The sequence below is a fragment of the Schistocerca piceifrons genome, chromosome 3 (genome assembly GCF_021461385.2).
Source record: "Schistocerca piceifrons isolate TAMUIC-IGC-003096 chromosome 3, iqSchPice1.1, whole genome shotgun sequence".
Lineage (NCBI taxonomy): Eukaryota > Metazoa > Arthropoda > Insecta > Orthoptera > Acrididae > Schistocerca > Schistocerca piceifrons.
The window spans coordinates 346,661,153-346,689,096 of NC_060140.1; the positions used below are offsets into that span (position 1 = coordinate 346,661,153).

Here is a 27,944-nt window from a genome sequence, read left to right on the forward strand (position 1 = left end):
ATTTGCCCCCGACCAGTAACAAACGTAATGTTCAAGAGATGGCTCGTAAATACCCCTTACATGCTTACGTTAGTTAAATTTCATCCTGTACATTTGTAGCAGTTTTCTCCAACAAACAGAAACCAATTTTTGTACTGCAACTCCAATATTGATTGCATAATAAGAGTAAACTAATGCCTTTTAGTGTATTTGTCTGTCCATGTGTCAGTTTATTTGCACAGGCACCATCCTCCATATGCTGCAACACTTGGGGGACCACAGCCACATGATATTTCTCTGCTATTTCTCTCTCATGGCGAGAGATCATTGGTGTCTGTGAAAAATGTAGATAGCATTTTCCTGCGTTTTCGATTAAGGGCCACTGATCTCTTGGGCACATTGTTACATACTTCTCCAGGGCACTAGATTTTGCTGACTCCGGAAGGTTGCCACTGTTATTGGTCTGACTGTTAGGAGAAGCTTAGCAGTTATTCAACTGTCACAACATGGCCCATGAGTTTTCCTGCATGTGACAGCAAGTTCTAGTTGCTTTCAGTATGGCGAAGGAGTAGACAACTGACATGCTTTCAGTATGGTGAAGGAGTAGACCACTGACAATATCAGAAACTTATAAAATTGTACCACAAATGACCTGGTTTATGGAAGATCACCCAGGAACATTACAGGAAGAAGAAAATAAAAAGTAAGGTGTACAAAGAGATTGTTCAAACATTTCTAGACGATGTAGAACTGTGGAAAAAAGTGTAATAAAAACCTAACTACAAAATTTAAGGTAAAGTTTCATAAAAGAGCTCAGAGAGGTAGAGGCTACAGAAAGAAGTGTAAAAAAGAAAGGATGAATTGTATAAACCAAAAAAAGTTGCTTGTATTTATGTTCATTATTGTATTGCACGTTACTGTGTTACACCCCTTATTTTACATTAAGAGTTATTTTTATTTTCAAAGGCCCAAGAACAAACTCTTCCTGACACATCAAAACTTCACCATTCTCAGAAGACTGCTGGTAATTCAGAAAGCTATCTGCTAATATGTGGCCCGTCATTCCCACTTTGCCAGCTCTGTCCGTTTCCCTTTGCACTGACGCCTATTGACACTTGGACTCAGCTAGGCACTTGACCAAGCTGCGGGCCTTGACGAAGCATTGTGGCTCGTGCACTCTGTTCCCAGTACAGGTGAACTCAACTGTCCACGGTGTGGGCAGCAGATTTTAGCAGTTGGCCGCAGGCAGTCTCGGGCAGGCAAATGTATCGCATTGCATGGCTCTGGTGTCGGCATGATGGGCATTCCTTTCAACACCCCTTAGATTTTGCATGTGGTCAGCAGGTAGCAGGTGCAAGTTCAGCGACATAGCATCACTTAGCTCCATGATATCGAAAAATATGTCTGTTATGCTGGCGCTAAGTAATCAGTGACCATTTCTGTACAGATCCATTTGTAAAATGCTAAAACAAGGTTCACGGGTGACACCAAGGGTGTTGCCGAACCAGGTTGTCTCAGAGGGACCATTTGCTTTTTTAGTCACGCAGTTGTCAATGTCACACCCACCCTCCCCTATCCCCTCCTTGCCCCACAATGTGATCATGCTACTGGAAAACTGTAAATCATAAACCTGCTTTGCTGCTTCAGATCAAATGCAAATTTCCTTGAATGATTTTAAATGTACCCTAGTTGTTTCACCCTGTACACTAGAGCAAAAATTTCCCACTGCCTGCTAAACTCTAAAAGGCTGCAGTCATGTTCAGTTGAGTTGCAGGCCCACAATTTGCTTAGAGATGGGTTGAATCGTCCAGAGGATATCAACAGTCAAAGATAGTGAAGAATGTCATCCTGATGCTGATCCCACTGCAAACTGCTGTTTTTGACCACTGAGTGTGTGAGAACCAAAGCCCCAAGGGAAGAGGTAATTTCATTTACACCCTTTGTGCCACCCCCTGAGGCGTATTCATGTCAGTACTGAGCAGTGGTGTGTCTGAAACGTTTTCCGCACTGCCCTTAAGAAAACCATGATTTCAACACAGGGTTCTGACTTCCATTGTAGAGGTGTCAAAAGAAGGGGATAAAATGTGGGTAAGAGGAGACGTGACAACATCCAATTGTGAGACACGTCCACAATGGTGTTGGACAGAATAGTGGTAAAACATGGTGCCAGTATGACATCATTAACCCATCTTACACATCACATGAACTTCTGAGATCTGTCCTTTTTTACTCATGTGTTTAACAGCTTACTGTTTGAAGTGTTGCTGAGCCAAAGGCTGATGTTGCAGGGTGTCTCACTTTTGTACCATTGCAGGAGGAGGTTGTTGGCACTGTTGAGTCAGATTTCAAAGGTAGTTAGAAAAAATGGCTCCTTAATTGTGTTGCGTAGTGTATTTTATAAAGTATCGGCGATAGGCTGCATCCCGAGAGAATTCCTTTATAACTTTAAATCCAGATGAGGGAAAGTTCCATTTTTTTATTCTTGCTGTAGAGTTTTCGTATGGGTTCTGAATTGCTTCTATTGTGAGAGAATTGATATTGGACTTCTATGTCCAGAGTCATTATTTTTTATTATCTCTGTTTCGTTATTAATAATATTCGACAATTCTCTCCTATTTTCTGTCAACAATTCCTCGGAATATTTTTTTCAAGGCTGAACGTTTCTTTATTGAAACAATGAAAAGTCCAGGTTGGAATATCAGTGATATTAGGAAAAGGGTAGATTGCTACTCACCGTAAAGATGACATGTCGAGTTGCAGCCAGGCACAATGAAAAGACTGCTACGCATTTAGCTTTCGGCCGAAGCCTTCATCAGAAAAGAAAACACTCTCTCATTCATACAAGCGAGCACACCTCCAGCATTCATGTCTGCTTTCTCTGGCAACTCGGACCAGAATCCAACTGCTACGTTCAGCGGCAATCTTGATTGCAGAGGGGCAGAAGAGTCCGGGTGTGGGGAGAGAAGAGCTCTGTCTGGAGAAGTGTGCAGGGACTAGATGGAGACATGAGAAGACTGCCAGGTACAGTATTAGGAGGCTGTGGGGCAGGGATGTGGGAAGGGGGAGGGGAGCAGAAAAGGGAGGAGCAGGGAAGGGGATTGACAGGTGGGTGTGTTGGCAGAGTGTGGCAAGAAGTGAAGGGGTGGGGACATGAAAGGGGTGACAGAAACTGTTGGCTAGAGGATGTGGGGACAGTAGGTGGAGGGGAGGATCCAGATTGGCTGTGTTGTGAATAGGACTGTTGATATTTTTATAGATATCAGGAATCCAGTATATCAATATTTTAAACAATATCATTATCGGGCCATGATATATCGAAAAAAATATCAATGTATGGGTGGAAAAAATATCGACATACCGGCATATAAAAATATCGGCTGAACATTGTAAATATACTGCCAGTTTTAGGTTGTTAAATATTCTATACATCAACAAGCTAGCAGCCTGCGTATCTCCCTTAGAGCAAGAATTGCAAGAAAACTGTTGCACATTCACGCATGGTGATAACCATTTTGCTTACAATGATAACTGCATGTAAGTGGCACAGTAAAAGGTGTCCGGTGGGTCCGTCGTCCGATTTTGTCTCATATCAGATTCGTCCAGAACACTTCATGTCGACTTCCTTGTTTTTCATTTCTGCCAACACCAGCGACCAGGAGTTGTAGTGTCAAAATTGCGTTTTTCTGTTGGTTACGCTGAGTGTAGATTACGTCACCATTTGACCTCGCACGTCTCCTCCACAGCAAGACCAATCTTATCATTTAGTCTTTTGTTTATAATTTTCAACAACTGTATTTGAAGAATCCCTATGTGAAGAATAGCACACTATTTCCATTACAAATTATTTGTTAATTCAGAAAAGTATCATTGTTCTTGGCTAAATGCCCAATCCCACTCCTTTCCTTTAAATACTGTGTAAACTGTGGAATCCCCCCCCCCCCCTCCACCCACATCCAGTGGTCTTAACATATCGTACTGATTCACCCTGTCTTTCCTTTGAAGAGAAGGTATACAAACAAATCCATCACACAGCCATGGGCACACACATGGCACCCTCCTCTGCCAGCTGGTTTATTGGCCATCTAGAGGAATCCTTCCAAGCCTCTCAAAACCACAAACCCCCTGGTCTGGTTCAGGTTCATTGATTACATCTTCATGACCTGGAATCATGGCCAAGACACCCTATTCTCCTTCCTTCAGAACCTGTACACCATCTCTCCCATTCACTTCACATGGTCCACCTTGAACCAGCATGCACATTCCTGGATGTTGACTCTTCCTCTCTGATGGCTCCATCTACACCTCTGTCCACATTAAACCCATTAACCACCAACAGTACCTGCATTTCGATAGCTGTCATCCCTTCAACACCAAAAAATCCCTCCTGTACAGTCTGGCCACTGGAGGGCAGCACATATACTTTGCCCAGTATGATGAGGGTCTCACCACAGCTGTCAGACAGACAGACAGACTAGTCTGCAAAAAGATCTCCCATGCTATTTCCCCACACACCCCCAATTCTCCCACGACACTCAAGAACCATCTACAAAGGAGTGCGAACCATCTACAAAGGAGTGCCCCCTTTGTGGCCCAGTACCACCTTGAGACTGGAACAACTGAACAACAGCCTTTGTCAGGGCCATCCCTGTGCCACTCCTATTTGTAACCTCTTACCACAAAGATCACATCCCTGTGGAAGACCCAGGTGCAAGATGTGCCCAATCCACCCACTTCATATTACATTCTTGTCACCCACCTAAAAAAGCAGCCATGTCTTATACTAGCTCTGCTGCTGTCGTTGCATACATATTGGTGTGACGACCAACCAGCTGTCCACCAGGATGACAGGTCACTGACAATCTGTTGCCAAGAATATAGTAGAAAGCCCTACGACACAACAAGCAGCTGAACATAAAATGCTTCATTTTAGTGGCTGCTTCACAACCTGAGTCATCTGGATCCTCCTCTTCATTGTATGCTGACCTGTGGCAACACACCAACTCATCTTTCCACTTCCCTGCTCCTCTCCTTTTTCCTACTCCTCATCCCCCCTACCCCCATATGTCTGCCCTCGGTCTCACAACATTGTGATTGGCAGCATGCTCCATCTAGTCTGTGCATGTGGCGCCAGGCAGCACAATTTTCTACCTTCCCCCCCCCCCCCCCCCCCCTCCCCCCCCCTCCCTCCAACCCCCATCGGTACTCTGCTATCCCACATCCACCAACTCCGGATTGCCACTCAATGTGACATTGGCATTCTGGCCTGACCTCCCAGATATGGTGGTCATGTGTACTTACTTTTGTGAATGTGTGTTCTTTTCTTCTTTTCCGGACTAGGCTTTGGCCAGAAGCTAAATGTGTAACAATCTTCTTGTTGTGTCTGTCTGCAACTTGATTTGTCATCTTTACAATAGCAATCTATTCTTTTCCTAATATTGTTCACCAGAATACTTGATTTTTGTGTTTTGTTAGATTTTTTTGTCAATATTGTCATTATTCTCAATGCCTATTAGCTGATTTTTCCTCTAATAATGTTATTAATTTTATTATATGTAGTTTTCCAAGTGTTTTTTTTTCTTCTTTTTTTGTGTCACCGCATTTCTAATTTTTCATCTAACTATTTTCTGTGCAAAACCACTGTACTTCCGTTTTCTGCACTATTTACATTATACATTGGAATATTTATTTCATTTTTGAAGTAATCCTCATTATTAACAGTTTCTTCATTGCTTGTCATATCTACATATGTAGGTATAATTTTAGAGTTGACTGGATGATGACCACTGTGGCAAACTCTTGAGTATGCTCTAATGTGTTTGTTTTTAAGGCTCTTTTTTCCAGTTATTATGTAATCAGTTATTGATGTTCATTGAAGTTATCCTGATGTTTATATTTACGAATTTCTTTAAGTGGATAAAAACCGTCTAGAATTTGTAGTGAATTTTGTCCACATGTATTAACTAAACTCATAATTTTAAAATCCATAATAGTTTTATTGGGTTTGGATTATTTTAATTCTTTTAGTTTCCTTCAAGTAATTCTTTTGGAATAATCTTTTAAAAGTCTAAGTCCATGGCTGATAAATAGCTGCACTGTGAGCAGGATGTGCCCGTTAGGCAGTTAATAATCGGCATAATTGGTGGAAGTAAATAGGATAAGAAATTGTCACTGAAGTCAGATCCTGGAGCCACATAAAAACTATCAATATGCCTTTCTCAAGACTAGATAATGAGAATGGAAGTCCAGGTGATGCCATGACAAGACTTGATAATGGGAAAGGAAGTCAGGTGGTTTGCAGCTGTGAATTAGAACTTCTAAATGTCAGTTTTAATTTGTCTCACTATTTATGTCAAGTAGGACATTTTTTCTGTTCTATAATGTATTCATAAAGACAGTTGACAAAATGGTGTACTCAAGCCAGAATCATTTGCATGTATGTACGCTATGTCTGTTTTTACAGTCACCAGCAATTTCCTCTTTATTCATGACAATGCGGTATGAACCAGAGATTGTAGTTCTTCGAACAATTAAGAGTACAAAAGATTGCCACTGCCCCAACACTAATAACTCTTGTTGATGGAAACTTACAAACAGAAAATATGATATACTACATCATACCATTATCATTTACAATTCACTATATTTTTTCCCCTCGGGGTCCTATTCCATTTCCTACTTGTCTCTTTCTTCTACTGACCTCCAGCAATAAGACTTTCTCATGAGAAATCAAATGGAGAATATAGTTAAGATTAGGGAGTGATGATTTATTGTTATTTGCAACAAACAACTGTAATAAAGATACAAACCTCTGAAAATGAAGTAGTTACTTTTGGTTTGTGATGTTGGAAAAGTGCTTGGGTGTAGAGAAGGAAATAAAAATAAGGGTGGCAGCAGTGTTAAATGCTGGCAGTCTGTCTGAAAGAAAGACAGACTAAAATTTGTTGGCTGCTTGGTTCAGTGTTTCGTTGAAAGTTAAATAAGTTGATGTAGAAAGCAGAAGGAGCATTAGGAATCAGAATAATTGACACCGGACTGGGGAATTTGTGTTAAATAGAATAACAGAGTGAAAGTTACACACATTTGTTTGAATGGTGGGGGAGGACATAAGGTTTTTCATAGTTGAAAGAAAATCAATTGGCCGACATTGAACTTTAATTATAAAAGAAATAACAAGTGTGTATAATTTGGAGTCCATTACAGAAGAAGAGTTGTGGAAAAGGAGAGGAAAGGGGGGGAAATGACTAAGATTTTAAGTACAGTGCTTTACTAAAATTAAAGTTGATAAACCTCTAAGTTATAAATTGAGTGATGTTTCCACTGAAAATATTAACTGAAGGAGGAGCAGAATAGGACTATGTTGGTTCAGCTGATTGTTTTAAATTCAAAACTGTATGTTATTTATCTAAAAGAAGACAGTAAGGGTTGCATATTCATTATGATCTTTATTCATTCTTGCACAGTAAGTTGTCTGGCTGACCAGAGTTATGCATGCCAGCAATTCACTATTTGGCAGTTACACTATAATGTTCCATGCTGTATCTTTTGTTACTCTGAACTTGGAGTTCACATCATTTCAATGACTGCATTTGTGAATGTTTTTTCCCTATTTAACAGTAAAACAGCCAAAAATATGATACTCTAGAACAGCGGGAAGGATTCATTTGCATTAAATATCTACAAAATTGTTAAAATAAAGACTTATACCTTTTCCATTCTTTTTTTGTCATATACATTTTTTAGTCAAAACCTTACCTTGAAGTTCTAACACCTTTAGATAACTGGTTTGGATACAAAATGTTGCATCTCCTCCCCAATATGTCACTTAATTCTAAAGTGCCTGGCATTTCTTAATTTATTTCACTTGCTTCCCCCCCCCCCCTCCCCCCCCCCCCCCCTCTAAACATCGAAATCACACCTTTGTTATATTATTGATACTTAGCATACAAACTGTCCACAGACAGCTTTTTTTGCATTCCTCACAGACGCTGCTAGTCTTGTTTCCTTTGCACTTTCCAGTTTGAAATTCCCCCTCTCCACCTCCCACCCCCCACCCCTCCTTTTTTCCCCAGCTGTTTCTTTGTTTGATTGGCTTTATTGCTTTTATCCCTCTATTTGTTATATCATGTTTGTGAGTTGGTGTAAGAGCTGAAGTATGAGTACCTTACTCTTCAGGTTATTTTTAAATATTTGATTGGAGATGATCCACACATTTATTGCTGTAATAACTAGTATGTTGTAAAGAACATGTCGGCCTTCTCATGCAAGCAACCTTAGTTGAATATTTACAAATCATTTGATCAATAACGTTGACACCATACTTTGTGGTGTTACGTAAGGTAAGAGTTTTTGGTTTCTTCTTTCCTTTTTTTGCTCACTGCTTCTGTGTGTGTGTGTGTGTGTGTGTGTGTGTGTGTGTGTGTGTGTGTCTACATATCTGAATTCCCAGTTTTTGTGGGGGAATGGCAGCTTGCTCTAAATGTAGAAAAATGATGTAGGTTGATGCAGATGAGTAGGGAAAGAAATCCTGTGACATTAAAATACAGCATTAGTAGTGTGATGCTTGACACAGTGACATTGATTAAATATCTAAGCTCAACATTGCAAAGCGAATGAAATGAAATGAACACTTCAGGTTGCTATTAGGGAAGGCGAATGATCAACTTTGTTTAACTGGGAGAATTTTAGGAAAGTGTAGCTCATCTGTAAAGGAGACAGCATATAGAATGCTAGTGCTGCCTATTTTTTAGTTCTGCTAGAATGTGAGAGATACCAACCAGGCAGAGTTAAAGGAAGACATCGAAGCAGTTCAGAGATGTGCTGCAAGATTTGTTACCAGCTGGTTCAATCATCGTGCAGAAGCGTCATGAACTCAGAGGGGAATCCTTGGAGGGAGAAAAAATGCTCTTTTCATGGGGTACTGTTATGGAAATTTAGAGAACCAGGGCATTGGGGTGACTGCAGATTGAGTCTATTGCTGCCAACATACATTTCACATAAGGACCATGAAGATCAGATGTGAGAAATTAGGGCTTGTATGAAGGCTTGTAGATAGGGTTTCCCGCTTGCTCTATTTGCATATAGAATGTGGATTAGGAAAGGAAATGACTAGTAGTGATATATGGCACCCTCCACCACACACCATACAGTCGCTTTTGGAGTATATATGCAGACGTAGATGTAGAATTGCTTTGATGTCTTCATTTAATCCGACCTGGTGGGGATCCAAACTTTCAACAGTAAGTTACTCAAGAGTTTACTGATGATAATGAGTTTCTTATTTTTTTTTCCCCTTGGTACACTATCAGGATGCACTCTGGCTTATTAGCCTTTTCAAGATCATAGTGGAATGTGAGAATTTTTGTCCTTTAGACATTTGGAAATTGCTCTGTGAATCTTGTTCATCGTTCCCACTAAGGATGTTTCCTTCTGTTGAAATTTCTCGACAGGCTGAAGGCACGTGAAGAAGCTGTCTTTTATAACATTCCGTCCTTGGTTGATAAATGGCTTCATGAAGTTAAGAACTGCATACTCTCCCAATGGCTGACTGTCATGTTGGCAAGGTATGATAAGGCATTGCAAATGTGTTCGGATATCACATCTGCAACTGTCCAAAAATTTAGTCTGTGTTTGTCATGTTTATTGGCGTAAACAAATTGAATGTGCATCTTGCACCATCCTTCGCTTGGAAGTAACTACTCGTCAGTTGTAATAGTTTCACCAGGGCAGTAACAGTGGAGGTAGTTCGGCATTAGCATGTTCCATATTTCAGAAATAAGTGTGAATTGTCAGCAGGGATGTGTTGAGCTCGTTGTAATTTCACATTAAAGGAGAGAAATGTGATGAGTTTGCAAGGTCTGTCTCTTCATTTTATCCCAGATAAAATTAAGCCCCAAGAACATGAGCATTGAGCATTTTTTTCTGCCCCCCCCCCCCCTTCTTCTTTTTAAAATAAGCAGCATCTGTTATTCATAAGGAAGTAGAGTCGGAAGGCACTGATGAATCCACTGAGTAATCCACTTTGTGGTAGGCATATGCCATTGACCCTTGTCTCCATCAGGATGTTTGAAGCAACCCGTAGCCATGTCCATATTTGTAGCACTCACAGATTATAGTTAAGTCTTAAAAATCAAAATATACAGTGAAATGTAATTAGCACATATGTTAACATTGCCTTGAGATGTTCCATATATTGGTGATCCATCTTAGACCATGCATATGGTAGAAATGGATGGCAGTTGTAAGTGTATTAAAGTTGTAAGTGTCTTAAAGTGGATCATCAGTGAATGGAACATGTCAAACTAAAATAATTTTTGGAGATCAGAAGATGACAGAAGAGTCAGTCAAAATCATTTGTCAAAAATAAGAAAGTATTCATGCGATCTAGGCTATAGAAAGTGTTTTAGCAAATAATTGAATACCCTTTTTTTCTTTTTTAAGTCTTTTGACTTGTTCGGTGTGGCCTACCAAGAATTCCTCTCATGTGCCAACTATTTCATCTTGGAGTAGCCCTTTCAAAGCACATTCTCAATTATTTGCTGAAAGTATTCCTATTTCTATCTTTCTCTACAGTTTTTATCCTCTACAGCTCACACCAATACCATGGAAGTTATTCCCCGATGTCATAAAAGATGTCCTAGCATACTGTCCCTTCTTGTTAGTGTTTTCCATACAATCCTTCCTTGTCAGTTCTGCGAAGAACTTCCTCATTCCTTACCTTATCAGTCCACCTAATTGTCAAATTCTTCAGTAGCACCAAAGCTCACATGCTTCAATTTTCTTCTGTTCCAGTTTTCCATAGTCTGTGTTTTGCTACCATACAGTGCTGTGCTCCAAACAAACTTTCCCAATTTCTTCCCCAGATTAAGGTCATGTGTGATACTAGTAGACTTCTCTTGTTCAGGAATGTCCTTTTTGCCAGTGTAAGACTGCTGCTTTTTATATCCTTCTTTCTCTGTCCATCATAGGTTATGTTACTCTATAGGTTGCTGAATTCCTTATCTTTGCATGCTTTCTAATCCTCAGTTCTGATGTTAAGTTTCTCACTGTTCTTATTTCTGCTACTTATCATTACATTCATCTTTCTTTGATATACTCTCACTCCATATGCTGCCGTCATTAGATTGTTCATTTCATTCAGCAGATCCTGTAATTCTTCTTCACTTTCACTGGGTATAGTAATTTCGTCAGCAGGGTTAGGATTTTTATGTGCAAATTTCAGGTGAAAAAGGAAGGGAAAACGTGAAAAAATAAGCTAAAGAAAGCAATTAAAGGTGCTGGTTTATTGAACTAATGCAACGGTTTCTCTTTCGTCTATTCTAGTTTATTCAATTACAAACAAGTACAGCGTGAGCTCAAAGTCTTACCCTGATTATAACAATTTATTACATTTGATGCCGTTAGATAGGTTAGTGTTACTAGTTTTTTGTAAGAGCACTTATGTTAGTAAACCTCGACATATACTCCCTTATTGGCTCGGAGAATGTCGAGGTGGTATTCCATTTCCCGCCAGGTGTTTTGTAACGTGTTCTGTAACAGCAACCACAGCGCTTGTATCTTAGCCTTCAGTTCGACGACATCAGCAACTGGTGTGACAGGGACTCTGTCCTTGATATAACCCCAGAAAAAAAAAAAGTCTGGCGTAATGTCTGGAGAGGGGAGTAATGTCCGGATCGGTGGATTCTTGGAACGGTCCAACACCCTGGCCACTCCGCTCTCCAGACATTACGCCCCTTGACTTATTTTTCTGGGGCTATATCAAGGGCAGAGTATTAGTCACACCAGTTGCTGCCATCGACGAACTGAAGATTAGGATACAAGCTGCTGTGGGTGCTGCGGCAGAACACATGTTATGAAACACCTGGCAGGAACTGGAATACCGCCTCGACATTCTCTGAGCTACCAAGCGAGCACACATTTAGGTTTACTAATGTTGTTGTTGTTGTTGTTATGGTCTTCAGTCCTGAGATTGGTTTGATGCAGCTCTCCATGCTACTCTATCCTGTGCAAGCTTCTTCATCTCCCAGTACCTACTGCAGCCTACATCCTTCTGAATCTGCTTAGTGTATTCATCTCTTGGTCTTCCTCTAAGATTTTTACCCTCCACGCTGCCCTCCAATACTAAATTGGTGATCCCTCGATGTCTCAGAACATGTCCTACCAAACGATCCCTTCTTCTAGTCAAGTTGTGCCACAAACTCTTCTTCTCCCCAATCCTATTCAATACCTCCTCATTAGTTATGTGATCTACCCATCTAATCTTCAGCATTCTTCTGTAGCACCACATTTCGAAAGCTTCTATTCTCTTCTTGTCTAAACTATTTATCGTCCATGTTTCACTTCCATACATGGCTACACTCCATACAAATACTTTCAGAAACGACTTCCTGACACTTAAATCTATACTTGATGTTAACAAATTTTTCTTCTTCAAAAACGCTTTCCTTGCCATTGCCAGTCTACGTTTTATATCCTCTCTACTTCGACCATCATCAGTTATTTTGCTCCCCAAATAGCAAAACTCCTTTACTACTTTAAGTGTCTCATTTCCTAATCTAATACCCTCAACATCACCCGACTTAATTTGATTACATTCCATTATCCTCGTTTTGCTTTTGTTGATGTTCATCTTATAACCTGCTTTCAAGACACTGTCCATTCCGTTCAACTGCTCTTCCAAGTCCTTTGCTGTCTCTGACAGAATTACAATGTCATCGGCGAACCTCAGAGTTTTTATTTCTTCTCCATGGACTTTAATACCTACTCCGAACTTTTCTTTTGTTTCCTTTATTGCCTGCTCAATATACAGATTGAATAACATCGGGGAGAGGCTAAAACCCTGTCTCTCTCCCTTCCCAACCACTGCTTCCCTTTCATACCCCCGACTCTCATAACTGCCATCTGCTTTCTGTACAAATTGTAAATAGCCTTTCGCTCCCTGTAATTTACCCCTGCCACCTTCAGAATTTGAAAGAGAGTATTCCAGTCAACATGGTCAAAAGCTTTCTCCAAGTCAACAAAGGCTAGAAACGTATGTTTGCCTTTTATTAATCTAGCTTCTAAGATAAGTCGTAGGGTCAGTATTGGCTCACGTGTTCCAACATTTCTACGGAATCCAAACTGATCTTCCCCGAGGTCGGCTTCTATCAGTTTTTCCATTCGCCTGTAAAGAATTCGCGTTAGTATTTTGCAGCTGTGACTTATTAAACTGATAGTTCGGTAATTTTCACATCTGTCAACACCTGTTTTCATTGGGATTGGGATTATTATATTCTTCTTGATGTCTGACAGTGTTTCGCCTGTCTCATACATCTTAATCACCAGATGGTAGAGTTTTGTCAGGACTGGCTCTCCCAAGGCTGTCAGTAGTTCTAATGGAATGTTGTCTACTCCCGGGGCCTTGTTTCGACTCAGGTCTTTCAGTGCTCTGCCAAACTCTTCACGCAGTATCATATCTCCCATTTCATCTTCATCTACATCCTCTTCCATTTCCATGATATTGTCCTCAAGTACATCGCCCTTGTATAGACCCTCTATATACTCCTTCCACATTTCTGCTTTCCCTTCTTTGCTTAGAACTGGGTTTCCATCAAAGCTCTTGATATTCATACAAGTGGCTCTCTTTTCTCCAAAGGTCTCTTTAATTTTCCTGTAGGCAGTATCTATGTTACCCCTAGTGAGATAAGCCTCTACATCCTTACATTTGTCCTCTAGCCATCCCTGCTTAGCCATTTTGCATTTCCTGTCGATATCATTTTTGAGACGTTTGTATTCCTTTTTGCCTGCTTCATTTATTGCATTTTTATATTTTCTCCTTTCATCAATTAAATTCAATATTTCATCTGTTACCCAAGGGTTTCTACTAGTCCTCGACTTTTTACCTAATTGATCCTCTGCTGCCTTCACTATTTCATCCCTCAAAGTTACCCATTCTTCTTCTACTGTATTTCTTTCTCCCATTTCTGTCAATTGTTCCCTTATGGTCTCCCTGAAACTCTGTACAACCTCTGGTTCTTTCAGTTTATCCAGGTCCCATCTCCTTAAATTCCCACCTTTTTGCAGTTTCTTCAGTTTTAATCTACAGTTCATAACCAAAAGATTGTGGTCTGAGTCCACATCTGCCCCTGGAAATGTCTTACAATTTAATACCTGGTTCCTAAATCTCTGTCTTACCATTATATAATCTATCCGATACCTTTTAGTATCTCCAGGGTTCTTCCATGTATACAACCTTCTTTCATGATTCTTAAACCAAGTGTTAGCTATGATTAAGTTATGCTCTGCGCAAAATTCTACCAGACGGCTTCCTCTTTCATTTCTTACCCCCAATCCATATTCACCTACTATGTTTCCTTCTCTCCCTTTTCCTACGCTTGAATTCCAGTCACCCATGACTACTAAATTTTCGTCTCCCTTCACTACCTGAATAATTTCTTTTATCTCACCATACATTTCATCAATTTCTTCATCATCTGCAGAGCTAGTTGGCATATAAACTTGTACTACTGTAGTAGGCGTGGGCTTCGTGTCTATCTTGGCCACAATAATGTGTTCACTATGCTGTTTGTAGTAGCTTACCCGTACTCCTATTTTTTTATTCATTATCAAACCTACTCCTGCATTACCCCTATTTGATTTTGTATTTATAACCCTGTATTCACCTGACCAAAAGTCTTGTTCCTCCTGCCACTGAACTTCACTAATTCCCACTATATCTAACTTTAACTTATCCATTACCCCTTTTAAATTTTCTAACCTACCTGCTTGATTAAGGGATCTGACATTCCGCGCTCTGATCCGTAGAACGCCAGCTTTCTGTCTCCTGATAACGACGTCCTCCTGAGTAGTCCCCGCCCGGAGATCCGAATGGGGGACTATTTTACCTCCGGAATATTTTACCCAAGAGGATGCCATCATCATTTAATCATACAGTAAACCTGCATGCCCTTGGGAAAAATTACGGCTGTAGTTACCCCTTGCTTTCAGCCGTTTGCAGTACCAGAACAGCAAGGCTATTTTGGTTAGTGTTACAAGGCCAGATCAGTCAATCATCCAGACTGTTGCCCCTGCAACTACTGAAAAGACTGCTGCCCCTATTCAGGAACCACACGTTTGTCTGGCCTCTCAACAGATACCTCTCTGTTGTGGTTGCACCTACGGTACAGCTATCTGTATCGTTGAGGCACGCAAGCCTCCCCACCAACGCCAAGGTCCGTGGTTCGTGGGGGGGGGGGGGGGGGAGGTTTTACTAATGTAAGTGGTCTTAAAAACAAAACTAGTAACACTAATCTATGTAACGGCATCAAATGTAACTTATTATGTGAAACAGTTATTCTGTTATAAATTTTTATAATCAGGGCAAGACTTTGTGCTCACTATGTAGATCAAATTATCACTCATCAATAACAAGGAAAAAACACAAAGCTCTTGTACTTAAAGACATTAAGCATTTCTTCATTTGTAAAAGGAAGTCTGTTTCTGTTAGAAGATAGAATGTGTTTCTAGGTGCTAAAGCTTCTTTCAACATCCACGTTGACTTGGAATGGCAACTCTACGGATGTGGTGAATTCCTCCGTATGTGGATTCTTCTGAGGACTAAGACTCAGATTTGTCTTTGGGAAAGCCATCTAACTGCTCCCTCGTGGAAGTAAATGTACTCCATTGTTTTCCTTTTCCAGGATTTTTTTTCCCTAATCATTTAATAGCTGCAGTGAGGTACTTGTAACTACGGATACAATAAAATTCTCTGTGCGAGTTATGTATTTTCTCAGGTAAGAGAATTGCTATGCCTTAGAAATTTCACCTGCACATGCTGGATTCAAAGAAAGCGCAATTTCTCTAATTTTATCAAAATTCTCACACAACATAGCAGCACACTCAATCGAAGATCCTAAGTGAGTAATGATCGGGAAATTTGGAAGGGGCAGGCTGGTGGTTTCCCTGTAGGCACAGCATTACTCAGAGCTTTCAGTAAAGTCTTCTTCAGGGCAGAGATGAATTGCTTTGCAATGTCGTATTTGTTCGTTATGGATTCACAAACCCTGTGAAGGGAGTGAACCAAGCATTTTGCATGATTCAAATTGGGAAATAAAGGTTTCAGTTGGTTAACAGCTGAAACCATGTATGGAGTCTGGTCCGAAACCACAAGAAGTAGTTTTTCAGACTTGATACCAGTAGGCCAGAGTTTCTGGCAGAAGTCCATAATTGATTGCATTACTGTACTAGCATTGGCTGTCTGCAGCGCATACAGTTTTAACAACATGGTCTTAACTTTGTTCCGTGCTAAGGGAAAAACTAAAATGTTCCATTGAGTCTATGGTTTCATCCACAGTGATTCCCATGTCTGACACTTTCTCCTTGATTCTTTTTATGGTTTCCTGGTAAACAGGCTCCATGTAGTTTTTTATTCAAGTACTCTCATCAGGCATTGACATCTTTGTATATTTTTCAAGAAAACCCTTGAAGGCTGGGTGGTTCACCTTGTTGAGTGGAATTACTACTTTGTAATAGCTGCACACAAATCAATGTTTAATTCCTTCAAATTTTGGCTTTTTGCAAACTTTGTTGACACCCATTTCATAATAGTGTGTGCCGTGATTTGTTTGAGCTGAAGAGTCATAGTGATTTGATGCTTAGAGCTGGGCATATGTTATTTGATGTAGTCTCACTGGTGTTTTTCATCTGACAAAAATCCTGTATTGCAAATAGTACTTTGCATAACAGTTTCATCAGTGTCTATGAAATTTTGTTTGAATTCCTGAGCCAGAACAATAAATCTGGCACTGGACACCTTTGGCATGGTAAAATCTTGTAGTACATTTGTTTTGTAATGTAACAAAGAGCTAAAACCAGTTCACTTGCTAACGCAATGCAACTGCCACACAACACTTTTGCACCCAGTACTTAGTACTTCCATGTCGTTCTTGTCTGTGCATTGTTTCTTCCTGACTAGTCCCTTTAACTTCTGCCTACTCTTCATTATTACTAAATTGTGATCTGAGTCTATACCTGTTCCTGGTATGCCTCACAATCCAGTATCTGATTTTTATATAAAAAATCAACTTCTGCATGAGTCTTTGGCATGTATACCTGAACTATTGTTGTCGGTGTTGTTTTGCTGTCGCTTCTAATGAGAAAACCCTATCACTGAACTGTTCACAGTAACTCACTCCCTGCTTTACCTCCGTTGTACCATTATCTGCTGCTGCTGCTAATTGCACTAGACTTATCTGACCAGAAATGCTTGCCTTCTTTCCATTTCACTATTACCCCCACTGAATTTAGATTGAGCCACAGCATCTTCCTTTTCATTTTTTCTACCTTCGCTATCACGTTCAAACTTCTGACACCCCACATATCGACACATTGAACATTACCATTTGGAAGGTTATTTAATCTTTTTCTCATGGTCTCCTTGGCAGTGCCCTCCTGGAGATCTGAATGGGGAACTAATCCAGAATATTTGGCAGTGGAGAGATCTTGACACTTTCTCAGCTACAAGCCACCTGTCACTTGGATACACATTATGTGTCTTTAATGGAGTGGTTCCCGTTGACTTCTACTACCTCATGTTGTTGCTCATTGCTGATTCTTCTTTCTTTTTGGGACAGTTTCCCACCTGTAGAGCAAGAGAGTGCCCTGAACTTTTGTCCACTAATCTGTGCTTTTTGACAAGGCCGTTGGCAGAATGAGGGTGACTTCTTATGCTGGAAACCTTCGGCCACCATTGTTGATAATTTTTATTCAAAATTTAAGCAGTGGCCAGGGGACCCAGTTTGTTTTGATTACTAGTCAAAGATGCTATATTTAGGTGACAGGTGCATGTTGTAGGCAATAAAACACTATAGAACTGATGAAACAATTAACAACTGCAAAATTGAATTACAATTTTCAATGAAAAAACCTTTCTGATAATGCGTATATTGTCATTCAAGTCAGCAATTGTTGACAATAGCAAAATGCAACTCAAATACCTTTTTAATTATGACAACAGCAAGATTGTGAAAGGGAGTTCTACCAAAGAGTAATTGACCCCTCCTGCACTTCGAGGTATACTTCATGAAATTTCCACAAAAATATGAAAATTCAGCAAATTGCAGTACACTCTTGTCAAAAGTAGAAAAGATGAGGAACAGTTACAAGATGTTAAAAACTACTAAATTTGTTATTTCGGAAATAAAAATTGAAAATTGGCTTTTGACCCCTCTCATTGTTCTTCCATTAAGGTGTTTTTATTGATTTGCTTTCTGTAGGTTGATTATAATTGACGCCAGAGAAATATGTGTCATTAGTTTTTCGTTTCATTTGGTTTTAGGCCGTAAAGTGGGTGCTATCTAAGCACTGAAGGGTTCATTGAGCCTTGAATATAGAGATAATATTGCTGCTATAAAATGATATTGAAATAATCTGTTAAATTACGGGTAGACAGAATAGCTGGCATTTTCAGGAAGTGAAATTCTGATTACTTTCATAGAAATAGAAAAAACTTTCTAGCTATCGGGATTCTCAGTTCCTTCCTCAGGGAGGATGGAGTGATACAAAGAGGAATTTTGGAAAAGAGGAGCAGTTTCACTCAGACTCCAGGATTTGAGCATCTAATTTTTTGTGATGTACATGCGAAACTCCTGTTCATCCTTTCCAATGCTACCCAGTATATCCCACTGTCCTCCCTGAGGAAGGAGCTAATAGTTCCCAAAGCTAGAAAGTATTTCTACTTTTATATGTGTATGTTTTCAGTGCTTGTAAGTCCATCTCTTGAATGTAAATACTAGTCAGCCACTAGGTGTATCTGTAACATTACAGTTTTCTTTAGTGAGATTTGTTGTTGAAGTTATCTAACGTATATACTTGTGGTAGCAGGTGACAACGCATTTCTAAATTTCAGGTGCAGTTGCTGAATGAACCAATGTAAAAGTGTCTAATCATGAGTCATAAAGTGTAAGTAAGGTTGCAAGAAGTTGAATTATTGTAGATTTGTTGTGAATTGCAGATGTAGCAAAGCTGGTAGAACTGTATTGTGCACAGTTACAATTCATGAAGCTTTATTTCACCTTATTATCTGATAGCATATACGTCTTTTGAGAAAGTAAATATTGACAGGAAAGTGCAGTAGGAATACATCATGGCTGTTGGCAAGAGTGTCTGTGATAAGATGAGCATTGTTTGAAATTAACATCAGTTACTCCCAGATGCTTGATGTTGTAAAGAATGAATAAATGCTGTTAATTGCATAGCATCCTCTTGAATCCATGTCAAAACTTGTTCTGATTTCATGGAAACAAGACCAACTAGTTTTTAACAGAGTGGAACAACACAGGCATTGAAGTTGGATGATAATAATTATTAATGGTTTCGCCGAACAGTGGTGGTTACCTCGTTATGCATTCTTCTGTTAATTTCTCATGACATATTCACAAAAGCGTTTCATCTGTAGTAACTGGATTCAACCAGCCATTAGTAATAAACAGATTAAAAACACACAAGTATACTTGTGGTGACAGTGCAGTTGGAACATGATGTCACCACTTGGAGTGTGTGCTTTTAGTCTGATATGGCCACTGGCTGATCAAATGGTTGCTGCATTGTGAAGTGCTGATTGTTCTATAAGAAAATAATAAAAAATTACCAATGATGCAATCTGTATACTTTGTTGCATCAGATGTCTATAAACACTAATTAGAGCAAGAAACGAATTGAAGTTTGTCTTGGGAATGGCTTTCGACTTGGGTAGTTCGTGCAGCAGTGTTGACCATAGTGCTGTGGTGGTATAATGATCAGCATTACTGCCTAGTAAGCAAGACGACCTGGGTTCTAGTCCCAGCCATGGGACAAATTTTAATTCATTTCTTCAGCTTCCAGTATTATCGTAGAAACTTTCAGGTGTTATTATTGTATCACACATTTGGTTTTTGGTGATTTTCTTAATAGTGGTGACCATTCTCTTATTCCTGTTATTTGATTTAGCTTTCAATTAAGTAAGTAGGTAGCTTACAGAGTAGTGCTTTTAGTTTTCTTTTATTTATTTAAAAAATTTCATTTGATTTGGACTAATGATTAATTTAAATTATGTTTTTAAGGGAGAAATACAAAGAGTTCTGTTGAAAGCATTTTAAAACTAGACTTGCAATGCCTGACTTGCTATGCCTCTTTATATTTTCCCTTGTGAGTTAAACCTTTTCTGAATAAATCTGATTTCCTTTGGGTTGGTTTACACTCCAGTGAAAGTGTGTTGGTGTCATTGTTCAAGGTCTCTGGTTATATTATCATCCCCAGATGCAGTGAGAACTTTTCACATAACAACACTCTAGCATCACTTCTCTGTTTGAGGAGCTGATTAATTATTTATGTTGGGCCATTCCATGTTAACTCATCTAGGCCTCCTTGTTTGACCATCACTGATTTTGTTGAAATTTTATGTGAACATTCATACATCTCCCCAATGAACATTGGTAAAATTCAATGGCCATCAAAGCAATACCGGCATCGATACAGTCACTTGCTGAACACCAGGCATGACTTTGTGCAGAGTGAGTGTGAATCCCTGGAAAATTTGAGCTGTTATATCTCCGCCAATATTTTGTTGAAAGAACTGACATTTGACTGTCGTACACAACTTTGTGTGCCCTCTTAAGAATAGCAATGAATTTTATGAACCACATAGAGCCAGAAAATTTTAGGCAAGTCTCTTGAAAAAACCAGCACCAGAAACAATTGCAAAGTTTGGCTTCTTTTATCTCAGGGACTAAAGGTATGAAAAATGTGTAACTCGATGTGTAGTAACCTAAGAATACAAGTCTCAAATGTAAAGTTTCATCTACGTACCACTTCGTAATACTGAATGAAGAAAGTGTAAGTGTGAAGATTGTGCAAAAATTACAAAAATTCGGTACTTTTGACCTGAATTTGCAAACAACTATGTTCTGTAATATTTCCCAAGCTGTACTCATTACAAACATGAAGGTTTTAACCGCAACAAAAGTTTATTCGGTTATCCAACATATGCAGACAATTCTAGATGATTTGAATCAAATTTGGACACGAATAGTAAATTTTTGATTCACCTATCTCATAAAATCAGGCTGATAATGAAATTTAATATGCAATAGGTCTGTAGTGCAAGGATGTGGAGTACAAAATTACATTCACCTACAGTTTTCCAGTAATCTACAGATTCATTGTAAAGTATACTCAGCTCTTCTTTTGCAACTACCATTGTGTTTTAAAGCTTCAAAACCAGTCTCACACAAAAACATGAAACCACTGTTTTAAGACCCTTCCCCCCAAATCCCCAGAACAGTGAGTTTAATTTCCAAAATGGGCTGACAAAGCTACCTAAATCGAGCAAAATAGCTGGAAAAACCGTGTTGCAAATAAAGTTTTAACTTTGTCTCCTCACATTTCATTGATTAAAGGCATGATAAGTATGAAACATTGGACACAACTTAACATAAAATTTTCCTATACAAAATATCATTCACATGCTGCTTTCCGAATGTCAACAGAACTGGTTCAAACTTGGTTCTGATAAAAATTACAAAAGTTGATCACATTCATTTTGCTTTTAGAAAATCTGTGTTTGGTAGCTCATTTCAAGCTAAAAGTCACTTCAAAGTATTGCAGATAGAAAGAGCATGTTTTCAAGCATTCAGAAAGTCACATTTGATTTTCTAATATGCACTAACAGGACCTGAAAATGATGACAAAATTTGAAGGAATGTAGTGTGGTGGTATCAGGCCACATTGCACCAACATATTGTCTATGTCTCATAGCATGTACTTTTTATTTTTAAATTGAGCAGTAGTATCTTACTGCGTAGCATTGGTCCATGGTGGCATTGTAAACGCCAGTTCAAAAACGTGCACTTGCAACCAACCCTATCTCCATAGGGCTCACTTCCGATAGCTATGCAGTACCAGCAGCAGGCGCATTTCTTCATCCAGGTTCCCAAACCCATAATTTGGTTTCTTAAATTAAGTCCAGAAGCCTTGTGGTGGTGCCTGTCTGCTTACAAAGCCATTGGCTGAGTACCTTATCTCTGTTTCTCAAATCTGTGCAAGTATTCCACATATGTGTCAACAAAAAAGTAATATCAATTTGGATTTTAGACTTTTCAACGTTGCAGTTTAATTTTTCGAAAATTTTGAACCACTTAGTAACTGCAGTTCATTTCTTGGAAACTGATACTATTGGCCAGATGTTGATATTGAAGGGACAGAGAATGTTTATGGAGTTGTTCTGGTATCCAACAAGCATCCTGTCATTTGGGCCAATAAAATGAATAAGTTGGGCAATGAGGATGTATAAATTTTATCAGTGTATCATTTTGTTCAGTTGATATTTCAGTAATGTTGCTGATCCTTCATGCCTATACATACATACAACATAATGACAAGATGACAACTTCAGTTTCAGACTTGGGTCATGAGAAATTTGGCTGATACAAGCTGAGCTCAAGTCAAGTGGTACAAACTAATGTTCTCTCTTACTGGCTACCATGCACTTTCTCACCATCTTTCTTTTTGTAACTTTTTGCTTTCTTCGATTTCTTGTTTTGGAATGTAAGTATATATGTTTGATGCCATCTATATCATGGTCGCAAAAGTTGAATAGACCTTTTGGCATCAGTATTTGATTTGATGATGGCCGTCGTAGGCTCAAGCGAATAGCCAATTGTTCTGTCTTGTTGTCAGTCCCATCACACAGAGAGTTTCTGTCTCTGGTACCAAAACAGTTCCATTCTAGATCAGTGTTTTTGTGGCTACTCCGATTGGCAAAGTTTGTATAATTTTTATATTATGGAGCTGGGCCATCACTGAAGTAATATATTTCGGCAATCTTTGTTCCAATCGACAAAACTTGATCAATATTTAATAAACACATGTTGTGTTGTTGTTGTGGTCTTCAGTCCTGAGACTGGTTTGATGCAGCTCTCCATGCTACTCTATCCTGTGCAAGCTTCTTCATCTCCCAGTACCTACTGCAACCTACATCCTTCTGAATCTGCTCAGTGTATTCATCTCTTGGTCTCCCTCTACGATTTTTACCCTCCACGCTGCCCTCCAATACTAAATTGGTGATCATCCCTTGATGCCTCAGAACATGTCCTACCAACCCATCCCTTCTTCTAGTCAAGTTGTGCCACAAACTCCTCTTCTCCCCAATCCTATTCAATACCTCCTCATTAGTTATGTGATCTACCCATCTAATCTTCAGCATTCTTCTGTAGCACCACATTTCGAAAGCTTCTTTTCTCTTCTTGTCTAAACTATTTATTGTCCATGTTTCACTTTCATGCATGGCTGCACTCCATACAAATACTTTCAGAAACGACTTCCTGACACTTAAATCTATACTCGATGTTAACAAATTTCTCTTCTTCAGAAACGCTTTCCTTCCCATTGCCAGTCTAAATTTTATATCCTCTCTACTTCGACCATCATCAGTTATTTTGCTCCCCAAATAGCAAAACTCCTTTACTATTTTAAGTGTCTCATTTCCTAATCTAATACCCTCAACATCACCCGACTTAATTCGACTACATTCTGTTATCCTCGTTTTGCTTTTGTTGATGTTCATCTTATATCCTCCCTTCAAGACACCATCCATTCCGTTCAACTGCTCTTCCAAGTCCTTTGCTGTCTCTGACAGAATTACAGTTTCATCGTCGAACCTTAAAGTTTTTATTTCTTCTCCATGGATTTTAATACCGACTCCGAATTTTTCTTTTGTTTCCTTCACTGCTTGCTCAATATAAAGATTGAATAACATCAGGGAGAGGCTACAACCCTGTCTCACATGTACAAATACTGTATCATATTGCAAGTTGTTTGAAATAATGCAACAACTAACAGTGTCCAACATGCCCTCTTTGAAAGAACAGGCTACTGAAGCATGTAATGTAACTTGTGAATTTTCCCAGTGAAATCCCTGAGCAGTGTCTTTAACGACAAACAAATATTTTTTAGCAAAGCAAATCAGAGCAGTCAACTCAGTTTCTCTTAAGTCACCCTTCAACAACTTCAAATACTGACTCTGGTGTTTTGGCATACAATTGTGACTAGTCAGCTTTCAAATTGTGGTGAATTTTTTAGTAAAGATGTCAACTGTTAATAAACTTGTTTCCAATGTCTCACGATCAGTGTGAACCCACTTTTTGAATTCTGTTGATTATTCTGGATCCCATTCATTAAATACTTTTTCCAAGTGTGCCATTATTGCTTCTTCAGCAGGACAATTTTGCTATCTTTGTAACACACAGCCCTTTGAATACAAATTACATATGGTCTTTCCTGACAGTTGTTTGTAATACTCTTTGCTATTAGTAACTTGGAGCATGAGCTTTACCATTCTGGTGTATAGTGCAAATGCAAAAATATGTACCAGAACCACCAATGATGACTTTGGTCTGAGGTCACAAAATTTTGAAAAGCCAATTTCAGGTCCAAATGTATTACGGTACATTGCACACAGCTCCTTCCGATTACACAACAGCAGTCACTTTTGTATGTGTTTTGGAACCACTTAGCCGAAGTGACACACCTTCCTCCTTACCTGGACACATCCTACTGAATTCATACTCTTCGTAAAAGTTTTCAACTCGATCAGTAACCATCTTGCCAGGCTTTTGCTATCTTTTGCATGCATCTGGTATAACACAAATGCCTTTCTCTCTCTTTAGCTATCAGGCTGACTTGACAGTGTGCTGTGAAACCCCGAACTTTGCTACTGTTTTCTATATTGACCCAAATTTTTGTAGCCACAGTCAGTAGTTGAAATTTTCTTGCCCTGTTGGGTATACCAATTTCCTTTCTTAGTTCCTCAGTGAGATCAACATAATCTTTACATAAGTTACAACATTTTTTGGATTGGCTTGGTTGGCTTTTTCCTGCAGAAAATCTAACAGATGTGATCTCGCCTGCAATTGGACATTGCACATGTTCAGTTTCCTTTTTACGTAGCTATGTTTGTCTCTAGCAGTTAACGTCTGAATTTTCAGTGGAGTAGTGCCTGGAGAAGTTAAACTTTGATTTAGTGTTCCCAAAGTATCCATTTGTAATTAATCTGAAAATAGAAAATCTGAATGTTGAACTGCAATTTGAATGTATGTGCTTTGCATCTTGTGTTAATTTTGTTTCCAGGTATAATATTTCTTTTCGCATGATTTTTGAAACGATTGCCCATGGTAAGATCTACATTTGACAATGTGGTTTTTCTTCCCAAATGGATTGTAACAGCATTTTTGTGCTATTTCTTGCATGTTGAGGCATTTTTCTTTGTGATGTGGTCATTACCTGCAACCTGGACCTCTCATTATAGAGCCATAAGTAAATTTTGCTCCACTGACCATCTGTCTACAGACTCTAGCCCAATTTTCTTTGAATAAAATTTGTATTGTGGCATTTTGATGGTATTTTTTCCAATCCAAAGATCGTCAGTCATCAAAACACTGGCATGTTACTGGAAAGTGATTCTACTGAGTTTTACTTAACCTTGTAAGGATCTAAGCAACGAGCACACCAGTGCAGACTGCGCTGAGCGTTAGACTTGAAGAGTACACTGTGTGTACTATTCTCTCTGTTAAACAAATAGTGAAACACAGTGCATTTTATGCTAATCTTGTTAGTCCACAGGGGGAATACAGACTTTCTACAATAAGCAGAGGCTGTTTTTGTGGGCTAGTGGGCAGTCTTGTCAGGGGATGGGGATGCATATCTGCAAACTGTTCAGTTTAGCTGGGGGAGGCCAAAGATTTAGTCAGCATAAGGTAGCAGGAAGGGTTGGCCACAGGACCTTGGTTCTGCAACTGAGTCTATGTTCATTGCTGGAAGACTTCAGCCATTTCTGCAAGAGGTGGTTCGCGATGTACAATCATGACATAAAATGTAAACACGTCACAGTGGACCAACACCAGATAGTGAGATATTACTTGTCGATATACAAATAAAAAATATGTCCAACAAAACACAGGCCACAGTTTGTTGAAATGTAGCTTCTTGCCATGATACGTTCCTTCAAATTAGTCCGTCATTTTCAGGTATTGTTAGCACATGTTGGAAAATTGGACATGATTTTCTGGATGCTTGAAAACATGTTCTTTCCAACTGTGATTACTGTGAAATCAGTTATGGAAATTAGAATTTATGAAAGTAGATTGAGTGTGTTCAATTTTAGTGATTTTTACGAAAAATAAAATTTGAACTGGTTTTGTAGAAATTTAGAAAGCATTATGTGCATTGTATTTCATATTTGGAAAACCCTATGTTGCTAAGTTATGTCCAGGTTTTATGTTTATCATGCCTTTAATCAGTGAGATATAAGAGGCCAAAGTTAAAGCTTTATTCGCAACATAATTTTTCCGGTTAGTTCGCTTTGATTTATGTAGCACTAGCTTTGTGCCTGCTGCTTCACTTGCACAGACTATATGGTCTGCACAGATTTCTCTTTTTTTAAATTGAATTTGTATGTTGTTGTGTCCACTGCTTATGTGTTAATCTACAAACTGTGCAAGCAGTGTACACAATTAAAGCTAAAGACAGGATATTAAAATTTAATAAAGCAATTCTTTGTACAAGATTTCCAGATTTAAAAAAGAAAAATTTAATTGAATTTATATATTCTTACGCACGGTGTTCTTATACAAATCAGTGGTCTATAAACAGTGTAGCTGGTCATCTCAAACAGATATCCCTGTACACGGAATAGCATTTAAACATGATATCTATTTTACATTCAATAATGATTAGTTTGCACAGTAATTACAATAAAAATAATTTTATAAACATGTGGTAGGCTTATTGAAAAATTAATGTATTAAGACCCGCTTCTTTTCTATGCAATTTTAACGAAACCAATGTATCACAGAGACTGTTAAATAGCATTCTTTGTTTAAGGTCGCTAATTGCAACACCTTCAAAACTTCCCACATTTGCTGGTAATGTCATAGAAGCATTATCTCTTTCAATTTTTTTTGTTGATCCTGCCAGTTCATGTGATGATGTTTCCATAGAAACTTTTGTCCCCTAGCGTGTACTTCTTCATTTATAATGAAGAAGTCGGATATCAGTTTTCATTGATTAAGCTTTAAAAAATGTTGTAATATTACGAAATATTATAAATACTTCCATCTCCTGTTTCACCCTGTTTGCAGTTGAATTTTCAAAAATGCTGAAGTAGGTAATTTTTTTCCTTTTCTTTCTTTCTTTTTTCCCTGACTGAGAAACCAAATAACAATTTTTCATAGTCATAGCTTCAAAATTGCTCCAGTAGTGACATATTTTCAAAAATCTTTTCATCCCCTTGGAGGTGGGATTTCGAAAAATCCCTTCATAAACAATGCCTCCTGGTGCTTTGGGCTTGGCAGTGATCAGTCAATGAACCAGTCAGAACATTTTCTTCTATACATAGAGATTGTTAGCCCGTATTAGAAATTAAACCCACTGTTCTAGGAGGATTAAAACATGTTATTTTGAATGAGACTGATTTTGAAACTTTAATGTTCATCTTTCCACAAAAATTGTCGTCTTATTGACAAATTTGTATTCCGCATCCTTGTGCTACCAAGTTGTTGTGTACTATGTTTCTTGTTTTGCATGTATTTGCCCTTAAAGAGATAAAAATTGGAAATTTTAATTTTCTTCTTTATTCAAATTATCTAATGGTCTTTTTAATGAGCCCAGTTTGTAAAGTTCCATAGAACATAGTTTTTAGCAAAATCAGGTAAAAAAACTGTATTTTTGAGCTTCGTTGCAAAATCAATTTTGCACTTAATTTATTCAGTATTGGAAAGGGTCATGTGAATGAAACTTTGTATTTGAGAACTTTGATTTCTTAGGTTACTACATGCCAAGTTCTAGGTTTATCATACTTTTAGTCCCTGAGATATAAGAAGTCAAACTGTGAAATTTATGGCCAAAATTCATTTCTTCCAACAAAATAATGCTCAAGACATAACAGCTAAAATGCCGCTAGA

The 27,944-nt window shown here is 38.7% G+C and overlaps 1 protein-coding gene across 3 annotated transcripts in view; it reads left to right on the forward strand.

The window, feature by feature from the left end:
- LOC124787631 overlaps positions 1-27,944 on the forward strand; it is a 77,326-nt gene that overhangs the window by 37,327 nt on the left and 12,055 nt on the right. The window contains exon 3 of one of the 3 annotated variants that reach the window (XM_047254391.1): positions 18,860-18,912. The exons of the other annotated variants lie outside the window; for them this stretch is intronic. Coding sequence (XP_047110347.1) covers positions 18,899-18,912 — 14 coding nt within the window. The 5' untranslated portion in view covers positions 18,860-18,898. The remainder of the gene's footprint in view (positions 1-18,859; positions 18,913-27,944) is intronic. 3 annotated transcript variants of the gene reach the window in all.